This window comes from Nicotiana sylvestris, chromosome 4 (assembly GCF_000393655.2).
Source record: "Nicotiana sylvestris chromosome 4, ASM39365v2, whole genome shotgun sequence".
Taxonomy (NCBI): domain Eukaryota; kingdom Viridiplantae; phylum Streptophyta; class Magnoliopsida; order Solanales; family Solanaceae; genus Nicotiana; species Nicotiana sylvestris.
In genome coordinates this window covers 168,558,352-168,580,011 of record NC_091060.1, presented here as the reverse complement: position 1 = coordinate 168,580,011, position 21,660 = coordinate 168,558,352, and the positions used below count along the sequence as shown (strand labels likewise).

Here is a 21,660-nt window from a genome sequence, read left to right as displayed (position 1 = left end):
TAATATTTGCATTAGGGTAGATTGTTTACCTCACACCCTTTAGGGTACGGACCTTCTTCGAACCTTGTATGAATGCTGAATACTTTGTACATCGGGTTGTCCTTGTTTCTTATATACTGAAAGACATATACAAAATTTGGACTAAAATTAATAGTTTCAATCGAACTCGTAACCTACACTGACTAGCTAATTATTCTTTATTTTACATGTTTTCAACTTTGAAATAACTTTTGAAGAGTACATAATTAATATAATGAAGGATGAGAGTGAGATCAAGCTGTGTGCAGGGCAAAATGAAAAGTAGCTTTTGTTGTGTTGGGTGTTTTCCTTTTAGGGAGAAATGTTAAACGTGATAAGGCCTCCTCACTTTCTTCTTGGCTCTTGCCTGTTTTAAACAAAGTTCCATATCAGTTTAGCTGGCTCAGTTTTCTTCCGTACAATAGCTGTACATTTTGTTCAGGGTTCACTCCAGCTACTCCTTGATAATCTTTGTCTCGCAATGATTAATACTACTCCCACCGTTCTAATTTACGTGAACCTGTTTGACTGAATACGGAGTTTAAGAAAAATAAAAGACTTTTGGAATTTGTGGTCCTAAATAAGTCAAAAAGAGAGACCCTGCGTGGTTAAAAAAACATCTCATTAAGGTTAGAATTGGAAGCTTAAACTAAATTGTTTTTAAATTTAGAAATGGGTCATTTTTTTGGAACGAACCAAAAAGGAAATAGATTCACATAAACAGCAACAGAGGGAGTACTATTTTCGAAATTTTACTGACACAATTAATTTTGATTCGCCTATTAAAAAGGATAAATAGTTCTCCACCAAGAAATTCTTTATTCCAAAGGCTCGGATACAAGACATTCGGTTAAAGATAAAACCCTTAAGGGTCGTTTGGTTGGAATGCGATTTATACCGGTATAAGTTATGCCAATATAAATTATATTGGGATAAGTTATGTTGGGATTAGTTATGCTGGGATTGTTGTTTATTCATTGTTTGGTATGTTGTATTAAGAATGACAATTGCATAATTTCTAAAAAGAAGATATAAATTATACCAGTGCTAATTACCCCACTTTCTATAAGGTATAAGTTATCCCAGTGTTAAAATTAATACCGAAATAACTTATACGTAATTTGCTAACCAAACAAAGTATTAATGTGGTATTAAATTTTTATACCACTCTTATATCTTCTTATATCTCATACCAAACGACTCCTTAGTGGCGTAATGATTAGTATCCTAGTAGTCTAGTACGTTACATGGCTTAAATGAAAATTACACTATATGCGGAGGAGAGGCAGAGTCCGAATTTAATTTTCATGGATTCAAAATTATATGAAGTCACATCAGGTGATAGTAATTGAGTTTTGAATTAAATTTGTTGTACATATTTAATGACTTTCTTGATATGCATATTAGGTAGGTTTGGACTAAAATTAATGGGTACGATGTAACCAGATCGAGGCGGAGTTAGAGAAGTAGATACGAGTTAGGATGAACCCAATAATTTTTGCTTAGACCTTGTATTTGTATTAATAAATTTATTATATATGTATAAATATTTAATTGTGAACACATTAACTAAACGAGTTATGGATTCAAGGATAACTTTAGAAAATAAACTTTAAATTTCGGCTCCGCCTCTAAACATGTATTACCTTCTGCCTCCGCCCCTAACTATGGAGCACTACTATTTTTTTTCTTTTTCGTCAGCCTGTCAATCTTTGTGTTCTAACTGTTTGATAAATTGAAGATTATATATTCAAGTGTCTTAAATCATAGGTTCGAGTCGTGAAAATAGCTATTATGTTTGTATTAGGTTAAACTGTCTATGTCACAGGTGCGGGCATAACTCATAATGGGTCATTCCCCGAACCCTACGTGAATTCGGAATACTTTGTTCACCGAAGTGCCCTTTAATACTGTGAGGTCGTATGATCATCCAGGTGATATATGGAATGGAATCCTTATCATCCACGTTGGTGTCCAGCAAATTTTCATATTTGTGGATATACTTTTTCTGTCCTTCTCATAATCTTTAACCTCACCAGTACTATTATTCTTTTCCTTTTTTTTTTTTTGCAACTTGAAGTTGGGTTTTTATATTCTATATATATACTTGAATAAGTGGTGCTGGGATGGATTCTTCATTTCGAATAAAACCATATTGACATTTTCAGCTTAATTGACAAAGGATAGGGAATCTGTCATTTTTACATAAAAGATCTAGTGCCACAACAAAGCAAGATTGTAAATTGTAATGTTAACAAATGTCCAAGCAGATGTTGGATTAATTTCTCGTGGTCACTAAATTTCATTCACTATAATCATAAAATCACGAAATTATTTTAGTCACATTAGAATAACTTAATTTTACACACCATAACAGTAAACTTACAATATACTACACGTCACGCTAAATTAACTGAAATTTACATATTATAACAATAGTAAAGACACAAAACTATACTTACTCAGAGACGGATCCAGGATTTATGCTCTATCGGTTCAACTTTTAAAGTTTTTAGCATCGAACTCATTATATTTTTAAAGTTATGGGTTCATATTTACTATATTTGCAATTTTAATGAATTTTTACACATAAATTTTTACTCCGCTTCAAAAGTTATGGTATCAATTGAACCGTCCCTAACTTACTACATCCGCCCCTGTACTTACTATACTAGTTAAAGTTACCTTGATAGGTAAGTTTCGTAGCTATGGTGGATAATGTTCAATTACTTTTATGTGACAAAAAATAATTTCGTGACTTAACTATTATAATGAATAAAATTTAATGACCATACATGAAAATATTAACTCATCAGGTATTAGTAGGTTCCAGAACCTAATTTCCTTGGATAATGTATATTTTCTTTAGTTCATATTGGGGTTTGGGCTGTTCAAATTTCTTAGGTCACTGTCCCAAATCATAAGAAGGTGCATAGAAAATGAGCTTTTCAACTTTCTTGGAAAACTTTTCAAAAGTTGATACTCAAATATACATCAAGCTACTGATAATTAGATTCCTTATCATCCTTGATTCTTCTGTGTACTACTAAAAAATTTAAAAATTAGCTACAAATCACTCGTAGTTAACAGAACATTTCGATAGTCTATCGCTAATCTGTCGTTAAATAGAATTAACGACGATTTTTTTTTATTTAGCTACATAATTTGTGTTTTTTTACATGGATTAAATTAAGGACCTGCCTTGCATGGTTATCTCTCTCATTTCTTTGTCAAAAAATCTTTGAAAGGCATCCTGTGATTATTCTCCTATAGTCCCAAATATGGTCCCTTCTTGCAATTTGAGCTTGGTGCCTAACCTTACCTTTTCCACTTCTAGTGTCCAAGTGTGAATTTCTATCTTTCTGGGGATTCTTCCAACTCAAAGGCTAAGATTGCTCTTGCATGAGAAAAGAAATATATTACTACTAGAATTCCTTATGATTGCAAAATAAGGAAAGGAACTACTTTTGATTTTCTTTAAATATAATATTAGGTGTGCGAATAAAGTTCATCAGTGAAAATTGATTAAAAAAAAGTTGCATATATACGGTACTATATGATCTTAATAGTATGTTTTTCCAAAAAATCATATAAACGACTTAGCTCAAAGCGGACAAATCAAAGTTAAAAGTATCTATTGGTTGGTTTAGCAACAAGCATAAGTAATCTTCCTTTGAAGGGACTGTCCGTTGAAGTGGAATAGAATTTGCCTCATATCCTTTTGCTTATAGTCAAAGGATGTGATTCCCTCACCAAGATGTGTTATGCAAGAAGAAATCTTTAAGAATTTTCAACAAGCTCCAAGAATTACATAAAAAATGTTTTATCTATTTTGCGCCAAAGATAGGGGATTAAAAAAGTGCAGAATTTTCCAGCCTGTAATGAACAACAACAATGTAAAATCATATCCATAACCCAGGGAACATGGAGATGCTGGCATTTTTTTGAAAAGGAATGAAAGCCATTTGACATATGCTCATGGTAAAGAGAAGATTCAGTAGAATCATCTTTTCTTATAGGATTTGGATGTTCTTTTCTTCAATTCTTTTTCTCTTCTAATTTGAAGATGATGGACAATACTTTTATTAATTTCTTGGTCATAGGTGGGGAAATAGATTTTTTTTTTTATAAAAAATTCATTCATATTATTCACTAAAGATGAATTGGATAATGAACTTTTTATAAACGGGTCAAATATGGATAAGAACCATATTATCTACTTAGAAAATAGAGAACCAATGGATAACTAATGGGTTTAACTTTTACATTTATAAAGACTCAAATTTGAAGTTCCTCAAGTTTGGGAGACTAGCGATTCTCCTAAAAATGATCATATTCAAGAAGACATAGGATAATATGGATATCCATATTATGCGGTTAACCGTTGTTTATCCGTATTATATGCGGGTCGGGTCGGATCATTTATCCGTTTTACATTATTTGTTTTCGACCCGCCCGTTTGTCACCCTTAGTCGTAGGGTTCGAACTCCTGACCTCTAAATTCTGATTAAGGCTGGGAAAATCCAAATCATCCCACCACGACCCTTGCCGGTAAAATCCATGCAATCTTATAAAGTAAAGAGAATATAATGCAAATCCAGAATCAGGCAAGTGCATAAATGAGATAACACAAAACAAATATGATACACATTTGAGTTATTTAACCACAAAACATAAAGCCTTTCTACGTTCCCAGATGACCTAAGAACTCAATATATAAAAGATGTGGATGCACCTAAAAGTTAGAATGAGCAAAGCTCTTCTTCAAAATGCACTGCCTGCGTCTCCTGGCTGATATGATTTCTTCAAATAGAGAGGATGTCAAATTCATGGGGCATAAAATCCTCGCTCGGCCTATAATACTTATCTGGGGAATACAGGCTCAGGTTTGTCACTTGACTGGTATAAAGGCACGCGAACCTCTCCACCTGCGAATCAACAAAATGCAACTTCAGTTCTCAAGTAAAGATCATGCTCACAAAGTAAAGAGAACTTCACAAACCCACCAAGTGCAGGATACTACCCAAGTATTTAATCGTACCTGATGTGCGAAGCGAGAATTCTGATAGCCAGTCTTCATGAGTTGTCCCCAGACCATGTGGAACTGCAAAATGTTTGATGACTTTATAAATAAATAAATAAAAAGGATAATATTTCTCTTTTTTGAATTAAATCGATTTATTAATACCAAACCTAGGCATTGCCAAATACAACAGAAGTAGAAAGTATTAATACGTATTACTACATATTATTTAAAAGATTTTTCACTAAAGTTTTCTCCAGACAAGGATGAACTGTTATCTAAAGAAATAATCCCACGTTTAAAAGAACTTAGGTCTCTTTAACAATCATACCTTTTGGTGACATTCTCGTTGTGCCTGCTGATGACTGAGCCTGACCTCCTCGCTTTGAGACTAAAATGATTCCATTAAACCCAGATTAATTAAAACCCATTACAGATATCAAGGTAGGGAAATTGACCAGATACAGCACTGTTTCTGTTAGTGGGTTAAAATTTATCTTCCTATATCTTGAAATAACTAACCTTCAGCTTGTCAAGCTCGGACAACATCTTCTCCTTGCTGATATCATCAGTATCTTCAGACCTGAAGCATATGACAGCTCATGAAATGATTCAAGACAAGCGGAAAATTAAAAATGAGCTGATTTCTGATGATACAAAAGTTTTATTCACACAATTGAAAGAGTATCCTGTGTCAAAATGGTTCCATGACCGGATGATATTCGGTCAAGATGCACATAAAAAAGGCTTCTTATTTCTCAACTTAAAGGAAACTTGTCGCTGCTCAGTCATAATACTACACACTGGAATAAGTCTCAAAGAGGCTGAAAGAAATGTTCTCGCAAACAAAGGAGAATGTTCTCGCAAATTAAGGATTTCCTTCTTCTCTGTCATTCTCCGATCACCTTCAATCAATCAATCAACTAAACCTCAATCCTAAACTAGTTGAAGTCGGTTTTATGAATTCTCCAACCACCTTGATTTTGTTTCTTTATTTCCTCTTTTTTTTTTCTCCTCGTACTTTCTTAGCGGAGGGACTTGAGGTGAAAAAGATCACACAGATAAAAAGCAACACCAAAAATCATGCAAGTATGAGTTCTACAATGCAAAATGAACAGAGGGAAAGATTACTTGAGAGACCACTTAAGATGGTGTATTTCATCTTCAATGTGATCACGCTGACTCCTTAGTAACTGAAGTTGCTGCAAATCATGTGAAATTGCAATTATTACATTAGCATCACCATGTAGCATAACATAAAGCAGACTTATCAGATTTAAATAAAATGCTATAAATTTACAGATAAATCATTCGCTTCATCTCTTATCTTACAAGACCATAGAGGAAAATATTTTCACATATAACTAGTGTATGGCATATGGAGAGAAGTTATTTTCTTAGATGAGAACAGAATTGCTTTTCCGTGAAATTTCCAATAAAATATATATCAAAAGATCTAATTAATAAGAAAAGAGACAAAAATTAAAGTGAGTCAGCAATCAAAGGATAAACATGAATGACAGCTAGTAAAGCTGTTGTTTAAGTGTCCAACATTGAGGAAATGGTTGTTGTCTCCTTCTATGGTCTTGGATAATCCTCACTTTATGTGCTAGCTTTTGCGATTAAGGCCCAAGGTCCATATCTTATTGTGTTTCCCATTATTGGTTCCCCATGTTATGTTGTATACACTCAAGATGTCCAATCTTGGGCGTGCGAAATGAGGTTTAAAGTGTTCCACATGCGTTAAGGGATGAGTTGTTGTTTCTTTATATACTTTTCCTCACCACATGAGCTAGCTTTTGGAGTCGAAATAGGACTGCAGTCTATTTCCTTAACAGCTGCAAGTGAGCCAGCCAAGTTGTTAGCTACTCAAGCTTAAAGTTACAATACTCATACTATTATTATTTGCTTAGATAAAATGTAAAATTGTTGGCCCGAAAATCCCATATATAAAGTATCGAAAGACCAAGTTCATTATTAGAAAAAATAGATGTGATCTAGTTGAGGTAACACTAAAATAATAAACATGAACAGGGCACCAAGTGTGGCTGCAAGTGATATAAAGCCAAAATATCAACTACTCAAGCTTAAAGTTGTGAAGATCATAACCTGACAGGCCATAACACAAGTATCATTCTATAAGGTACATACTTTTTCTACTTTACAAATAAAATATGTAATTTTAGACTTATCATACTTTTTCTACTTCACAAATAAATTGTGTAATTTTAGAATGATGGTAGCTATAAGTGCAAAACCAATGATTTCTGATGGTAGGGGTTTGAACATCAATTTTTGAAATTCAATGTTGATATGCTATTACCTCTTAGCAATATTAACAAATTACCTTTTTCAATTTTATTTGGACATGAAAATGGTCAGTCCAGAATACTGGTTTACTTAGTAAAGACATCGTAAGTTTCTATCCCAGACATGCGGTGCTATGCAAGGTCTCACTTCCATCATCCCACCCTTTTTTAAAAGTCAGAGAAAATGCTCTCACAAGCACAGCAAGTTTCTCCATTTCCGAAATCAAATTAATTGTTCTTGCTGATTATGTTCTCACGTATACAGAGCTATAAAGCATATGAAGTACAGAAAAATCTAATGAAGTACACAGAAAGAGCCGAAGGATATGTTTATCTACCTTCCGAGTGTCCCTTAGTTCCCAGAGAAGTTCAACCTCTCTCTCAAGCTCTGGAACAACAAGCATTGTTCTCCAACCTGCTCAAAGATCATAAGATTCTAAAGTCCAGAATTCAAACTTATTATAAGAGAGACAGGAAAGGTTATGGGTTTGGATATGATGATAGCCGTGACCATAGAAAACTCTAGCAGAGAGAAAATTTGGAGGACATTAATTTTCTTTCCATCCATGAGAATAGTGATTCTTGAAAATCTTGGAATTTTCTTTTAATATCATTATTAGTGCTTAAATATAGCAGCTACTCTTGTTTGAATGGTTGTTACCTATTGTATTGTATCGTATTGTTACTTTAAATACAATGTTTGTTTTGATTGTTACTTAAATTTTATTGTATCGTATTGTTAAATAAGTCCTTATGTAACAACAAAAACTACCACTTTATGTAACGACCGATTTGGTGTTGTCGCATCGTTACCTTGTTTTTTCCTCTCATCTTGCCTTCCTTATTATTAAATAATCTTGTTTTATCTTTTTACCTTACATTTTTTTATAATCATTCTACCTCGTACCTTACTTTTTCTTTGTAATATTGCAAGTTTATTCCTCATATTGTTGGTGCATGACATCATGAACGACGAAAAACAGTACAATCTATCCAAATATTATATACATTAAAAGGATACCTTACAATACAATACGATATGATACAACACATTATGAAATGATATATAACAACCATCCAAACAAGCTGCAAATGGTCACAAATAATGCAAATGGCCATCTATAATTAATTTTATCAAATCTGAAGCATACAAATATCATTTATTGTAATTATTCTACTATGGCTCGAAAATACTGGATCATCAGTTGCTTATGTAGTTTGATGAACTAGCAAGGTGTTCGGAAGCCTTATTAAAACTCATTACCATTATACCAATTTTTACATAAGAAACAGAGAATAGCAAGAAGGAGCACATGAAATGGAGAATGCATACCCAAAACTTTTTTGCTGCGTAAGATATCACCGTAAATGTGATCTCCAACATAAAGAACCTAATTGAAGAGAACAATGTGTTACATCCCAATAAGTTAATTAAATGCAAATTAAACACCATATTTAATCACCCAATTAGATCCATGACCAAGCTCATAATAACACCAAGTAAATCCACTACTCCTTCCCTCCATAACTTCCTACAAGTAAATCCTTTACTCCTTCCCTCCATAACTTCCTAGAGTGAAATTAGACTCCTGATTCTTAAGCTAAGTGCTGTCTCTTTCAGCCATATGAAGTATTTAAAGAAATGTCTTTGTGCTTGTACATTGTAAATCAGTAACCAAAAAGAACGCTGAAAGCAGTAAAATGTAGTAATCAAGAGAAGACTATATTAAATTCGCAATATACCTGTGAGCTTGACTCAATTGAGAGTAATTTATGCAAATGGCCAACATTTCCTCCCTGAGGAGAAGTTAGGAAAAATATAGTCATTTTACACAAACCATCAAATTTCAAAAACTATGCAGCACGAATTATATCTACATCCGCACCTGGTAAATTCTGCAACCTTTCTTCAAGCTCTTTAAAGGCAATCTTATAGAAGTGCTTCCCACCTAATGTATCAGACAAAGTCAGAACATGCACAAAATGGAGAAAAGGCAGTGGCTAAGAGAAAACAAAGTTTTTCTGCACTGACCTGTGCCATAGGAGTCCCATTATCAGTGTTAATAAGCATGCCACTCTCAGGCTCAACCTCAAAAAGATTTGCACGGTTTTCATCATGGAAAAAACCTGGTTTTGCACTGCATAAAAATCAAGTACCTGTTTGTCAGCAGGGTGATCAATAACTCTGCAAACAATAGATAGATAAGGAAACAGCGACAGGCATTTGCCCTACATAAGGCTGCATATGATTGGCGCCTAAAGAATCACATGGGCATATTCTAGAAAGTTTAAAGGGAAGAAAATGACCTGCCAGTGATGACTACATCAAAGTACCGAAGCCAATCATAACGGGAAGTAGACGATCCATCTGAAGGTGAAGGCCCACAGAGAAAGTTCATAACAATGTTTGTATAGTCCCACAAGCTGCACAAATATGATTAGGAACCGTATAAAACATAAAGAATGCATAAAACATCAAAAGAGAATAATATGAGTAGCTCTGGAGAAGTTATTGATGGGATTTGAAGAACCATTCAGGCAATACGGCTATTAAATAAAGACTTTAAAGAGAGCATCACCTAATGCTCCCCCCACCCCCACCCCCCCAAAAAAAAAAAAACCACGAAAGAAAAATGAAGGAAGGGCATCATCACCTGTTTGTTACCAGGAAAGTAGCACGTCCAGATTCTCTAAGCATTTTGAGCATCGGAACAATTGAGGTATCGTTATTGATATATCTGATGGTGGCAGCGGCAGAGAACAAGATAAACAAACTAGTCAAACAAGGAGTGCATTATGAGAATATACAAGACAATATGATAACAACACCACAGGGTTTGCATATTTCTAATTAAAGAACATAGAAGATGTTCTCAACTACTCAACACCTCCACCCATTCTCATCTCCCAAGCCTGAAATTCTTAAGGCGACAAAGCTTATACATCACTCTCTACAAAGCTTTTCTAATTTAAGTTTAAGAAACATTTCTCAACCACTTGAAACACCGAACAATGCCAAAACAATAACTCAATGATAAAGGGACGACTTAACCGAAATCAAGAAAAAACTACAACACGTATATTAAAAGCTAACCAAAAAATTGTTGGTTTTTTGGTTTTAACCCTCAGGGTTGGCCTGGTGGCAATTGACTTGAGCCTTGGGGTTTGCTCCCTTTCAAGGTCTCAAGTTCGAAACCCACTGGGTGCAAACAATTTCTGAGGGCCATCGGACTGGGTAAAACCTGAATTAACCGTGGTGCACTTGCGGGAAACTCCTTTCCGAGGGCCTGTGCATCCCCGGGAATAGTCGGGGCTCGAAGAGACTCGGAGACTCGGACACCCGGTGCAAATCAAAAAAAAATTGTTGGTTTTTTTCTAAAGGGTGTGAATAGGAAATGGAAGAGACACCTCTTGGATTGCACCTCTTCATCTCACCCTTTTATTGTCTATAAATTTAGAGGCTTGACCTCATTTTTACACATAGAAAAATCTGAAAATTTCTCCTCTCTTCTCTACATTTTTGCACTGTTTTTTCAAAACAAACATATAAGTGTCAAGTGCGATTTGTTTCGTTTGTTGAGTTCGCTGAAGTTCTATAATTTCGATTGCCAATATTACAGAATAGTTTTTCCATTCTATCCTGAGAGGAAGTAATCTATAACCTTGGGCAACAGTGAGTGAATTAAATTCCTTAAGGACACACAAGCAACTTGTGGGCTCGGAAATTATTTTATGTTTTGTTTTATCGAACTAACATTTCTTTACTTCTCTGATTGTCTGGTTTCGAACGAAGGGATACTAACAAAATTCAAATTGAAGAAAAAGTAATGGAATGATTGTTTATGCATGTGATAAGCAGGCGTTATCATAATGCTAGGCTCTCTCTATACCCAACAAACTTCAAAGTCGGATCTATAATATCCGCCAAGCTAGCCATCGTAGGACCATGTGCAAAGATATCTTATGGTCAATCCTAGGCTCACTAGAGAGAGAGAGAGAGAGAGAGACTCAGAAGCACTTGCAGCAAAGAGGGATAACAATGGCGGTAACTTCTACGAGTATTACAATGCAACAAGAAGACACACTTGCAGACATTGCCATAATAGATGGAAACAGCAGTTTCTGCACTCTGGATTTGGCTATTTCTCCAACCAATTTCTCCTAAGAAGCCAATTCTAATTTCGATCTTAAGATTTGAAGTCAGACTACAGATGGTTCATAGATAAACCCGCAGCAAAGGAGCTACTAAACTAGATCTGCACATTAGATGTCAGATTTAAAAATATTACGATCAGCTCTTTGATCAATCAGAGGTGAAAATGGGTGAGATGTCAAACATTCCAGTATATCGGTTCTGAGTCAGTTTTGGATCTTCTTGATTTTAAGTCCCCTCTTTTCTCCGTTTACCTTTATCCTTTTACTGTTTTAGAAAAGCACTGAGGCTACACTCCATAAGAAAATGACAGGAACTACTGATGATTTCTAGATTTCGTGAAATATGGTATGCTACAGTTATCTTACTTTTTTCTACTGCCCTACACGCACCACACACCTACAACTGGCCTTTAGCTTTTCACAGAGAAGCGAGAGATTACTTCCAGCTACCTTTTCCCCCCTAAACCTAACTAGTGAATGATAGGATAGCTTTGGATAATTTATAATTCTTATAAGAACGGCAACGACACATCGCCAATCTTCTCCAATCACCTATATTTTAATACTGAAACATCTTTTTTATTGCAAGTGAGAAGAAAAACACAAGACAAGTAAATGATTCTGGAAAAAGTGTTGGTGTACATTTGATCAGAGATTGAAAGAGCGAAGCCAAAGGCTTCTGAACTGAGTGCATGATGGTTGAAGTTTTCCTCTCACTCCTCGTTCAGAATATTAAAATTGTTAATATCCTTTCCTTTTCAATAAAATCCTTGTTTTCCTCACACAAGTGCATATGCAACAACTAAGAGGGAAAAATTTAATTTTAAGGCCAACACCCTAGGATCAAGCATGTCTTCTTTCCTAAGGTCCACCAAATCTTACCTTCACCGGCTATGAAAGAACTCCTAATTACTACTCAATATGGTACATTCTCCAGAAGCAACAAAACAGTTGCCCGTACCTTTTTGGATCTTTTGCAACCATCTGCTTCAAAGTCCCATCACGGTGGCACAAATCAACTGCTGCTCTAACATCCTTGTACATGCGAGAGTAGCTGCAAGAAGTGTTAGCAAATAAGCAGACCATGTAGAGTATTGAAGGAAGAATTGCTGTTAATAAAGCAGCGACAGTGAAAACACACAAGGAATATTAGTAAATGTAACCCAGAGGCCAACCATATTCATAAATCCCTCCCCCCCCCCCCTCCAAAAAAAAAACAGTAGTCAGATGAGATGTTTCCATAGAATTCCATGCTAAGATTGAACTCAGAGAGCAGCCGCATTAGCTTCAAAACTACAGAATCGTCCTATAACATAACCTCAACCTAGCACAAGGTCTGACATTTCTTTTGTGACAAAGTAATAAATTTTATTCATGTGTGGGCACAAGGTCTGATGTTTAGCAAGAGTTCCAAAAAAAGAAAAACTTGTAAACAATTCATCACATGCATGCACATACCCACCATAAATAAACTGCAACTTCCTGTTCAATGAAAGTAGTCCAAGATATTCTTGCGAAAGCATATTGCTGCATGGGCATTCTGACACATACATATCAAATTGCCAAGGTACAAGAACTAGTCACAAATTTCAAATATTAAATATTTTTACACTTCTGACAGTATAAATCTTGAAGCAACTGACAAACGATGACAAGACCGTGGAAAATTGCTTGAATTGAAAGATAGAATAACATCTCTATGGAACAAGCTGAAAGTAGACGAAATCACTTATTGAAGATATATCTACGGTGCATCCTTATTGAAGAAATCTAATTGCTTCCATAAAGCTACTACAGGTGAGAGCTACAAAACAGATAGCTAGAATTAGATTGGTAGACCCTCTTGATTTCGAGCATATCTCATGATAGAAAATCTGTTAATCCCGTGTTTACACCTCTTAACTAATTGAAAAGAGAAAAAATAAATGACGAGACACTATTTAAATTAAATGCATGCAAAGCCGGATTAAAGAACACATTGGCAGAAATACAGATTAACATTACTGTCCGTAAAAGTTAAAAAAGAGTGCTGGTTACTCTCTTACTCTGCATTTTCAGGAACTTTTCCTGGATTTTTGTCCTTGAAGTCCACCAACTGAGCAAATAAGTAGGCTTCAGCCAGAGAGAAAAGGGTATCAATAAGTGCATAATCAGGTTCATCAAATGAATCCCGAAGCAAGGTATTGCCATAAGTAGCAACTTTATCTTCTTTGGACATCTCCCTAAATCCATGGTAAGCAACTTTCACATATTTGTGTCGGTCCATCTGTTACACGAGCAAGCAGAAAAGGAATAATATTTAAATAAGAAAGAAATGCAACTACAACCATAGCCGGGATGAAGTGAAATTAATGATTAAGACAGGAAACAATTACAATGTAAGGACAACGTCGCAACAAACCTTTAATATATTCCCCCTCTTTTTATCAAGAACCAAACCTCTGACCATATAGCTCCAATCAAATGACCATTCCAACAGCTACACAACATCCAACATGGTGAAAAATCTTCTAGTTATCACTTCAGACATCAGTAATAATGAAAATGAAATTTCAGATTCAATAGTCAAATAATCCGCCAGCACATACAATACATGAGCAGTGATTTTTGACGGCAATCACCATCCGTCAACAATTGATCCTAAAACAACCAACTGCTTTTACAGCAAGGACAGAATAAGGTTGGACATTCAATATCTAAATCATGAGAACGAAAATGTTCAACTCAACATTACACATAATATCTCACTACATGTACATACCAATACCACACTCTAGGTCATTACAAGTCACAATTGATGCTAATACACATATTACATGTCATTGAGCATAATATCCATAAAATAAAATGAATAATCTTATTGTGCCCGAGGAATAATTGAGAAAACGAACTAGCACATAGATATGTCTGATCGATTTCTACTGAGACTTTTCTATATAAAAGTACTAATAGTAATTTTCACGAACCTCTGGAGGGTATCCTAAATCGTAGACTAGCTTTCTGACGGTGCCTTCATATGCAAGAGATTCAAAAGTCTCAGGTTTGTATTGAGCCAGGGTGTAATCCATGTCAAAGCCAACCGCAACTATACTTTTCATGTTTAAAGACCTGTTGCAGAATATCTGCTTTCCTATGTCAATTTCACACCCTCCTTCGGGAGATGACCATATGCAGGATTGTTGACCACCATTGGCACCATTTCTCTTCTCAATCAGCGTCGTCCTGTTATCTACACTAGCACCATCCATTGTACAACTTGTATGTAACTGATCAATCCCTGAACAGTATAATCATAATGAAAATTAGCTAGTAGAGGATATTATATGAACTTGACAAATTCCATTAGTAATCTGAAAATTGCAGCATGCACGGGGCTTCCTGATCGATGCTTTAGGAACAGGAAAAGCAACACAAACTAACAGAGAGAACTCAAGCCCAAAAAAAGAAGAGTTTTTGACCAATCCAATGCTGGTTTCAATAAGACAAGGCCAAAATGTAGCCTTAGAAATGAGAGTTATAGAATTGGCACCCATGAAGAGTTGCATATCATTCTGGCCTTTGATCACAATCACTCAGTTAAAGCCTTTCTTCATTGATTAAAAATTCATTATGGTATTCATCAACTGCTATCTTACGTTAGTATTATCTTGTATTAAATTACATAACCGTATCATAATCATTTCTTGCACAAACACTGTAAACTAATAACAAACCATGCAGGGAAAGTAGGCGAAGGTACAAAGAGAAATTTTGAATGTGAATCTCAGCCGCATCTAAAATAAGTTTTCAAATTCCGAATGTCAATCTCTGTTATAACAGTAACAGACACCAAACTCATCGACACCAACCTTCTCAGCTTTCTTCAGGTAGAGGAAAATAGTACTACAGATAGTAACTTAGGCAGTGTAGGAAAGTAACAAAACCATGAGAAAGGAGTATACTTTTGAGTGAAGTGACTCTATCCTAAGACCAAAATCTTAGTATCTTACCTTTAATCACAATTGTAACCAACTCAAAGCACCAGATCTATGTCCCAACGTGTAAGCCTATACTCCAAGTGAAAGCGAGAGAGATGGATCACGGATTTTGCCACTTTGAAAGGACATCAAAGTAACAAAGAATTTTTTGAAAAAACAGCTTTCAACGGGACCTAATCTAGTTTCCCAGATAACAGAATCTATTCTGCTCCTTAAAAAAAATTGTTCAAGCTCATACCAGTTGCACAACCAAAATTCTCAATATTTTGAAGTTCCACAGACAAAATCAACTATGTGTTCAAAATGTGAAAATCATCATAATAACAAAACTAAGACTAAAAATAAAGTTCAAATGACAGATTATAAACTGAATGAATTCATCATTTTTAGCCTTAAACAAAGAAGAGTCAACTACCATGAAAAATGCCACACAACTCTAAATCCTGGGCTACAATGATTTTTTTATTGAGGTAAAAAGAGATTTGGCCATAAAGAACCCATTCCTACAGAATTAAGAAACCATTAGAAAAAATAAAATAAAAAAGGACCGCATAACACCTCAAGTAACAACAACAGCATGCTCTAGAAAAACAGTGCTGAGTTTGCTAATGAAAGTAAATATGATTAAATAGCTAAAGATACAAACTTACCCCTCGTCCCTCCAACACCCCCAAAAAAATAAAGAAAAACCCCAAAATGGCAAAACAAAGAAGAAGCTAATTTTGTTATAACCTAGAAATCCTTGAGGGCCAATACACAAGGTTTGAAACTTGGTGCATAATTGGCCCGCCCTCTATCCTTCTTAACTTAAATACCAAACCAGGCTCGTGGCGTGCCCCTAACCCACACATCACAAGCTGGCTTCTTACCACTATACCAAAGCCCTGCGGGAAAGAAGCAAATTCCTTTACTACAATCACAAACCCAGTTCAGTATTGCTAAAAACACCAATAAAAGTACGTCAAAAACAAATAATAAAAAAACAGGAGCAGAAAAGCACCAACCTTTACGACGAACTGGTTTCCCACTTTCCGGGAAATAGTCGGAACTTTTAGAACAAGGAATTCCGGAATGGAAATGGAAGCTTCTGGAAAGAGATGAAATGAGGTGGTGAGGAGGAGAGAACACAGAGAGACAAAGAGAAACTGAACGCTTCGGAATTCGCATCTTCGACTTAAATAGCCATTTTTGGAATTCAAAATTGGAAGAGAAAGTATTCGAAGTGGCTGTTACTGATGATGATGCTATTCTTATGCTTATAGGATTATTACAACAACTTGCCCCCTTCATACATTTAATTTAACATAAAGTATTTACGGAAGCGGATAATTCTCATTCTATTCTACTGTATATGTAACTTTTTTTTGGTATTTATGATTAGAAAAATGGTTGTTTGGATTACGGGAATTGCATTCCGTTTCCCATTTCAATACGGAATCGAATTCTTCTGAATCGTGAGTTTGAAGGAAATGACGTGACTATACGGTGTGTTGCCACGTGTGGCGGTTTTAAGTTTAGGGTTCCGACGGTCAGTCACCGGAGAGTGACACTGGTGGTAGAAGGAAGAATGGCGGAAGCGGCAATTTAGCTTAGGGGTAGGGATGTAGACCGGTGAAATTTTCACTGCCATTACAATTTTTGAGGCGACCGTTTTTTCTGCTACCTAAATTTACCGCGGTAATATTCTGTAAGAATATTTCTTTTCTATTTTTTATTTCATTACTGCATATTCATCCTGAGTGATTAAACGTACTAACAATAAGGGATCCTTTGGTAGGGTGTATAGGGAAAATAATAAATGTATTAGTTTTAGTATTATTAATTTTTTATTTTTTAACTTAATATTAGTTATACACTATATTCGGTAGGGGTGTTCATGATTCGGTTTGGATAGATTTTTCCCTAAAAAGAAATCAAACCAAGTAAGTCGGGTTTTCAAATATTAGAACTAAACCAAACCAATTAAATCGGTTTTTTCTCGATTCGGTTTATGTCGGTTTTTCGGTTATTTATCGCTTTTTTCTTAAATATAAGACATACACTACCAAACACACATTTCGGCGACTATATTTTTAACGTAACACTATCAAATCAATTGCCCTTTGAGAAATCTATTATTTACCAAGATATATTGATGATAATTGAATCAAATAGTGATGAATAATTTAAGGACTCAATTAAAAATATATTATTTTTAACATGAAATAGATTCTTACACTTAACAAAAGAAAACTACCAATTAAACTAGAATGTAAAGGTAAAGAACTGTACTAAAAGTGCAAACGATTAATATTTACTATAAAAAATTTAAAATTTTGTATAAAAGTATACATATATATAGGTGTAATAATAAATTTAAAATGCCTACTCCTATATTCGATTTGGTTCGATTTTTTTAATTAAAATAAAAACCAAACCAAATTTGATCGGTTTTTAAATTTCAAAACCAAAACCAAACCAAACCAAAAAGTATCAGTTTGGTTTGGTTTTCGGTTTGGTTCGGTTTTCGGTTTGGTTCGGATTTTCGGATTTTTATGAACACCCCTAATATTAGGTATTGTTCTTAGGTCATCTCCAACCTTCCCTCATTTCTCCATAATGGGGATATTTTTTGTCATAATGAAGCTCCAACCCTCCCCCATTTTTGCCTCCAAAATAGGGATGAATTGTGTTCCTCCAAATATGCGGACACTATTCATCTCGCCCATTACTATTCATGTATATTTTATTATTATTTTTATTATTTAACTCTTTTAATTTATCTCTTTATATCTACCTAATTATGTTTATGTAATATCTTTATAATATTAATTTTACATCTTAACTTTGGCGAATATAAAATATTAGATGTTGCTAAAATTGAAAATTGAAAATACATTAAATTAAAATACATAAAAATTGAAACTACGATAAATAGCATATATTATTTAAAAATTTATGGTATAAAATAATTTTATATTAAATTATATGTGATGAATATGTAAAAAAAAAGAAGAAGATAAATTGAATTAATAGAAATAAGAAAATAAAATTTAAATAAAAGATAATAATATAATATTGAAGAGAGAGAAGAATATAAATGGAATATTCCTTTTGGAGTAAAAAATGAAGTAATGGTTGTAGTAACTTTCCTGCATTTTGGAAGAGAAAATGGAGGTAAGGGTTGGAGATGGCCTTATACATAGCAAATAATGACATTAATAATATATCATGGTTTTTAATACATATATAAGAGTATATAAAGATAGAATTGCCCTTTCAAAACCTTTTCCAAATCCTTTCAAAGAATGTAGAGGGTATTTTTGTATTCAAATATTTTTTTCAAAAAAAATTGAAAAAAATTATGTAATGCATGTTATTTTTAATACACCAAACTAAATCGACGATATAAAATAATCTTAACATAACTAATTTCAGCATTACTAATACACTATATTCAATACATTCTTATACACCCTACCAAAGAGAAGTAGGCATATGTGTTATATATCTATTAGATTAGTGTAAATATTCGGTGCGAGTAAGTGTTTATTAAGAAAAGAGTTTAACCATGAAAAAATTATAGTAAAATAGTAAATGTTTCTTTATGCTTACTTAGAAATATTCATATTCGCGCTTTGAGAATATAACCAGAACACTGGAGGATTAAATGAAGAAAAATAAAAGTTTGACTCAATTGGTAAGAAATTAAGATATCATCACATTTTTAATGGAGAGAAATCTTATAATGAAGAAAGTTTTAATCAATAAGAGCCTTTTTGGAAAGTCACCTTGGAAATAGATTTGGGTGTAATTGGGTGTAATTACACAGTTTGACATATTTGTTTGGCCAAGTAATTACTTGGTTAGCATGGAATTGAGTGTAATTGTAGGGGTGTAATTACACTCTCCAATTCTCAAGGGGAGGTGAGAATTGGTGGTAATTACACTGTGTAATTGTAAGGTTATTTTTTAGTTTCTTTCTTTTTTGTTTTTATTTTAATATATTTTTTATAACTTTTTATTTCTTTTATTTTTAATTTTAATTTTAAAATATAATTTTCTTTGGACATTATTTATTTTTTATTTCTCTACCTTTACTTCTTGTGATTCCATATAATTGCGTATATTTTATTTTTTTATTTATTTTTATTATTCTTTTTTTTGAAACTATACCTCCTAATATTAGAAATAATCAGTAATTAACAAAATTGGCATATAATGAGTGATGGAATTTCGTTGTTGAAGTGGTTATAAACTTATTATGTTTCCTGATCTTAAGTTGTGGTGGAACTTACTATTATTATGTTGGAATTTGACATATGTTAAACTATTATGTTTTTTGAATTTTGAAATTGTGTTATATTCATGCTTCCAATTTACTCATTTTAGTAGTATTGGCTCATATTGCATGTTGTTCAATTTTTAGTTAGAATTAATAGATTAGTTTTGTCAAACATTTGAATAATGTTATGACATATTTATAAATATTAATTTATTAATCAAACATAAATTCCACGATGTTCTTATAAAATATATATTTTTAGTTTTGTAAGTTTCTAAACTAGATATTATTAACTTGAAAAATATATATATAAAAAGTATTTTTACAATACTAGTTATAAATATACGATTACTAATTAGTGTATATTTATCGAATATATATATATATATATATATATATATATATATATATATATATATATATATATATATATATATATTAAATACCAAATATAATATCATTTATACTTATAAATATTTTTGTGGCATATATTTATTTTATTAACTTTTAATAATTACTTTATTTAAAATTTAATCTAATTGTGTAATTACACTTATGCAACCAAATAGTAAACTTGTAATTACACTATAACTAACAAACAGGTCGTCGTAATTACACAACTATGTAATTACTAGGCTGTAATTACACCAATTTCAATTATTTGATGGCTTTCCAAATAGACCCTAATAGTATTCTAACATATCTTTGGTAATTGGAGGGAAATTTAAACTTAATCACCAAATCACTAGAATCTTCTTTATTGGTCTAATCATTCTTAATCGTCCACTTTGCTTTTGGCTTAAGAATTACTACTATAAATTACATTGCATTTATTCACGTGCAGATATTTAATCAAATCAAGACCATTCGTTTCTTATTTGTCATTTGTCAAAACAATTAGCATCATCAGGTCGTTGTCTAAATAAAAACAAAGGATTTTTACAAATTATACTCCATTATAGCTGGAGTGACAATGCATGTTTCTTCATGGGAAAGAAAGATGCGTGAATTAGTTATATACAGAACTTATTGACTATAGAAAAAAGAACTTTTACCAATAACCATGTTTATGAATTAAAAGGAGCGAATAATACTGAATTATTAGGTGATTTTCAACCCGAGTGGACTTGAGTAGATACAAATCTTTTTTTCTGTAAAAACTTTTAATTTAAATTTTGTTTTCTAGACTAATAGCCTGTTTGGCCAAGATTCTAAAATCAGCTTATTTTGAGAAGTATTTTTTTTAAAAGCGCTTTTCAAAAAAAGTATTTTTGGTGATAAGCATTTTGTGTTTGACTATTTAATTTGAAAAGTACTTTTGAGTAGAAATTAGTGTTTGACCAAGCTTTTAACAAGTACTTCTAAAATGTATTTTTCTTAAAAGTGCTTTCACAGAGAAACTACTTTTTTCTGTTTCTCCAAAACCGTTTCTGCTTCTCCTCAAAAATACTTTTTTTTCCCTTTCAAAAGCTTGACCAAACACTTTAATTTTAGGAAAAAATACTTTTGACCAAAAAAAGAAACTTTTGCCTCAAAAGAAGCTTGGCCAAACACGCTATAATGATATTAAAGAAAACATTTTTAACAATCTTGAGGAGAAATTTTCTTTCAAATTTTGATTTTGAAGAGCTTTTTTTTCCCTCACCCGATGTCCTGATATATATTTTGAAAACCCGAATTCATTAGGGACAAAGCGTTTCCTACCAAAAATAACTCTACAACAGCAAGTTGATACATATACATATATAGAAATAACTTTTAGCTTTACCAAAAATTCTCACATAAGTTGTGATTCCCTCCTTTGCTTAATCACCTCTACAATTTCATTCTTTACTTCACCTCATACTTACATAAAGCACATATCCCTTTCTTAAAACTAATGTGTTAGTATGTTACTCTTCTAACACCTTATAT

At 33.3% G+C, this 21,660-nt stretch overlaps 1 protein-coding gene across 3 annotated transcripts; it reads right to left on the bottom strand.

The window, feature by feature from the left end:
* Nucleotides 1-4,621: 4,621 nt before the first annotated feature.
* On the bottom strand, nt 4,622-17,093 carry LOC104212631 (uncharacterized). 3 transcript variants are annotated; one of them, XM_009761950.2, is made up of 18 exons: nt 16,487-17,093; nt 16,215-16,366; nt 14,472-14,782; nt 13,907-13,984; nt 13,551-13,771; nt 12,467-12,559; nt 10,005-10,088; nt 9,658-9,774; nt 9,383-9,488; nt 9,237-9,299; nt 9,094-9,147; nt 8,684-8,741; nt 7,689-7,765; nt 6,173-6,243; nt 5,564-5,624; nt 5,373-5,432; nt 5,060-5,122; nt 4,622-4,946 (listed from the first exon to the last, which is right to left on the bottom strand). In XM_009761950.2, the coding sequence occupies exons 3-18, from the start codon at nt 14,751-14,753 to the stop codon at nt 4,824-4,826; spliced, it is 1,611 nt and encodes a 536-aa protein (XP_009760252.1). In that variant the 5' UTR covers nt 14,754-14,782; nt 16,215-16,366; nt 16,487-17,093; the 3' UTR covers nt 4,622-4,823. The 3 variants fall into 3 exon arrangements, with proteins under 3 accessions (XP_009760252.1, XP_009760250.1, XP_009760251.1); XM_009761948.2 differs by lacking the exon at nt 16,215-16,366; XM_009761949.2 differs by lacking the exons at nt 16,215-16,366; nt 16,487-17,093 and adding an exon at nt 15,495-15,517.
* Between the last annotated feature and the right edge of the window lie 4,567 nt (nt 17,094-21,660).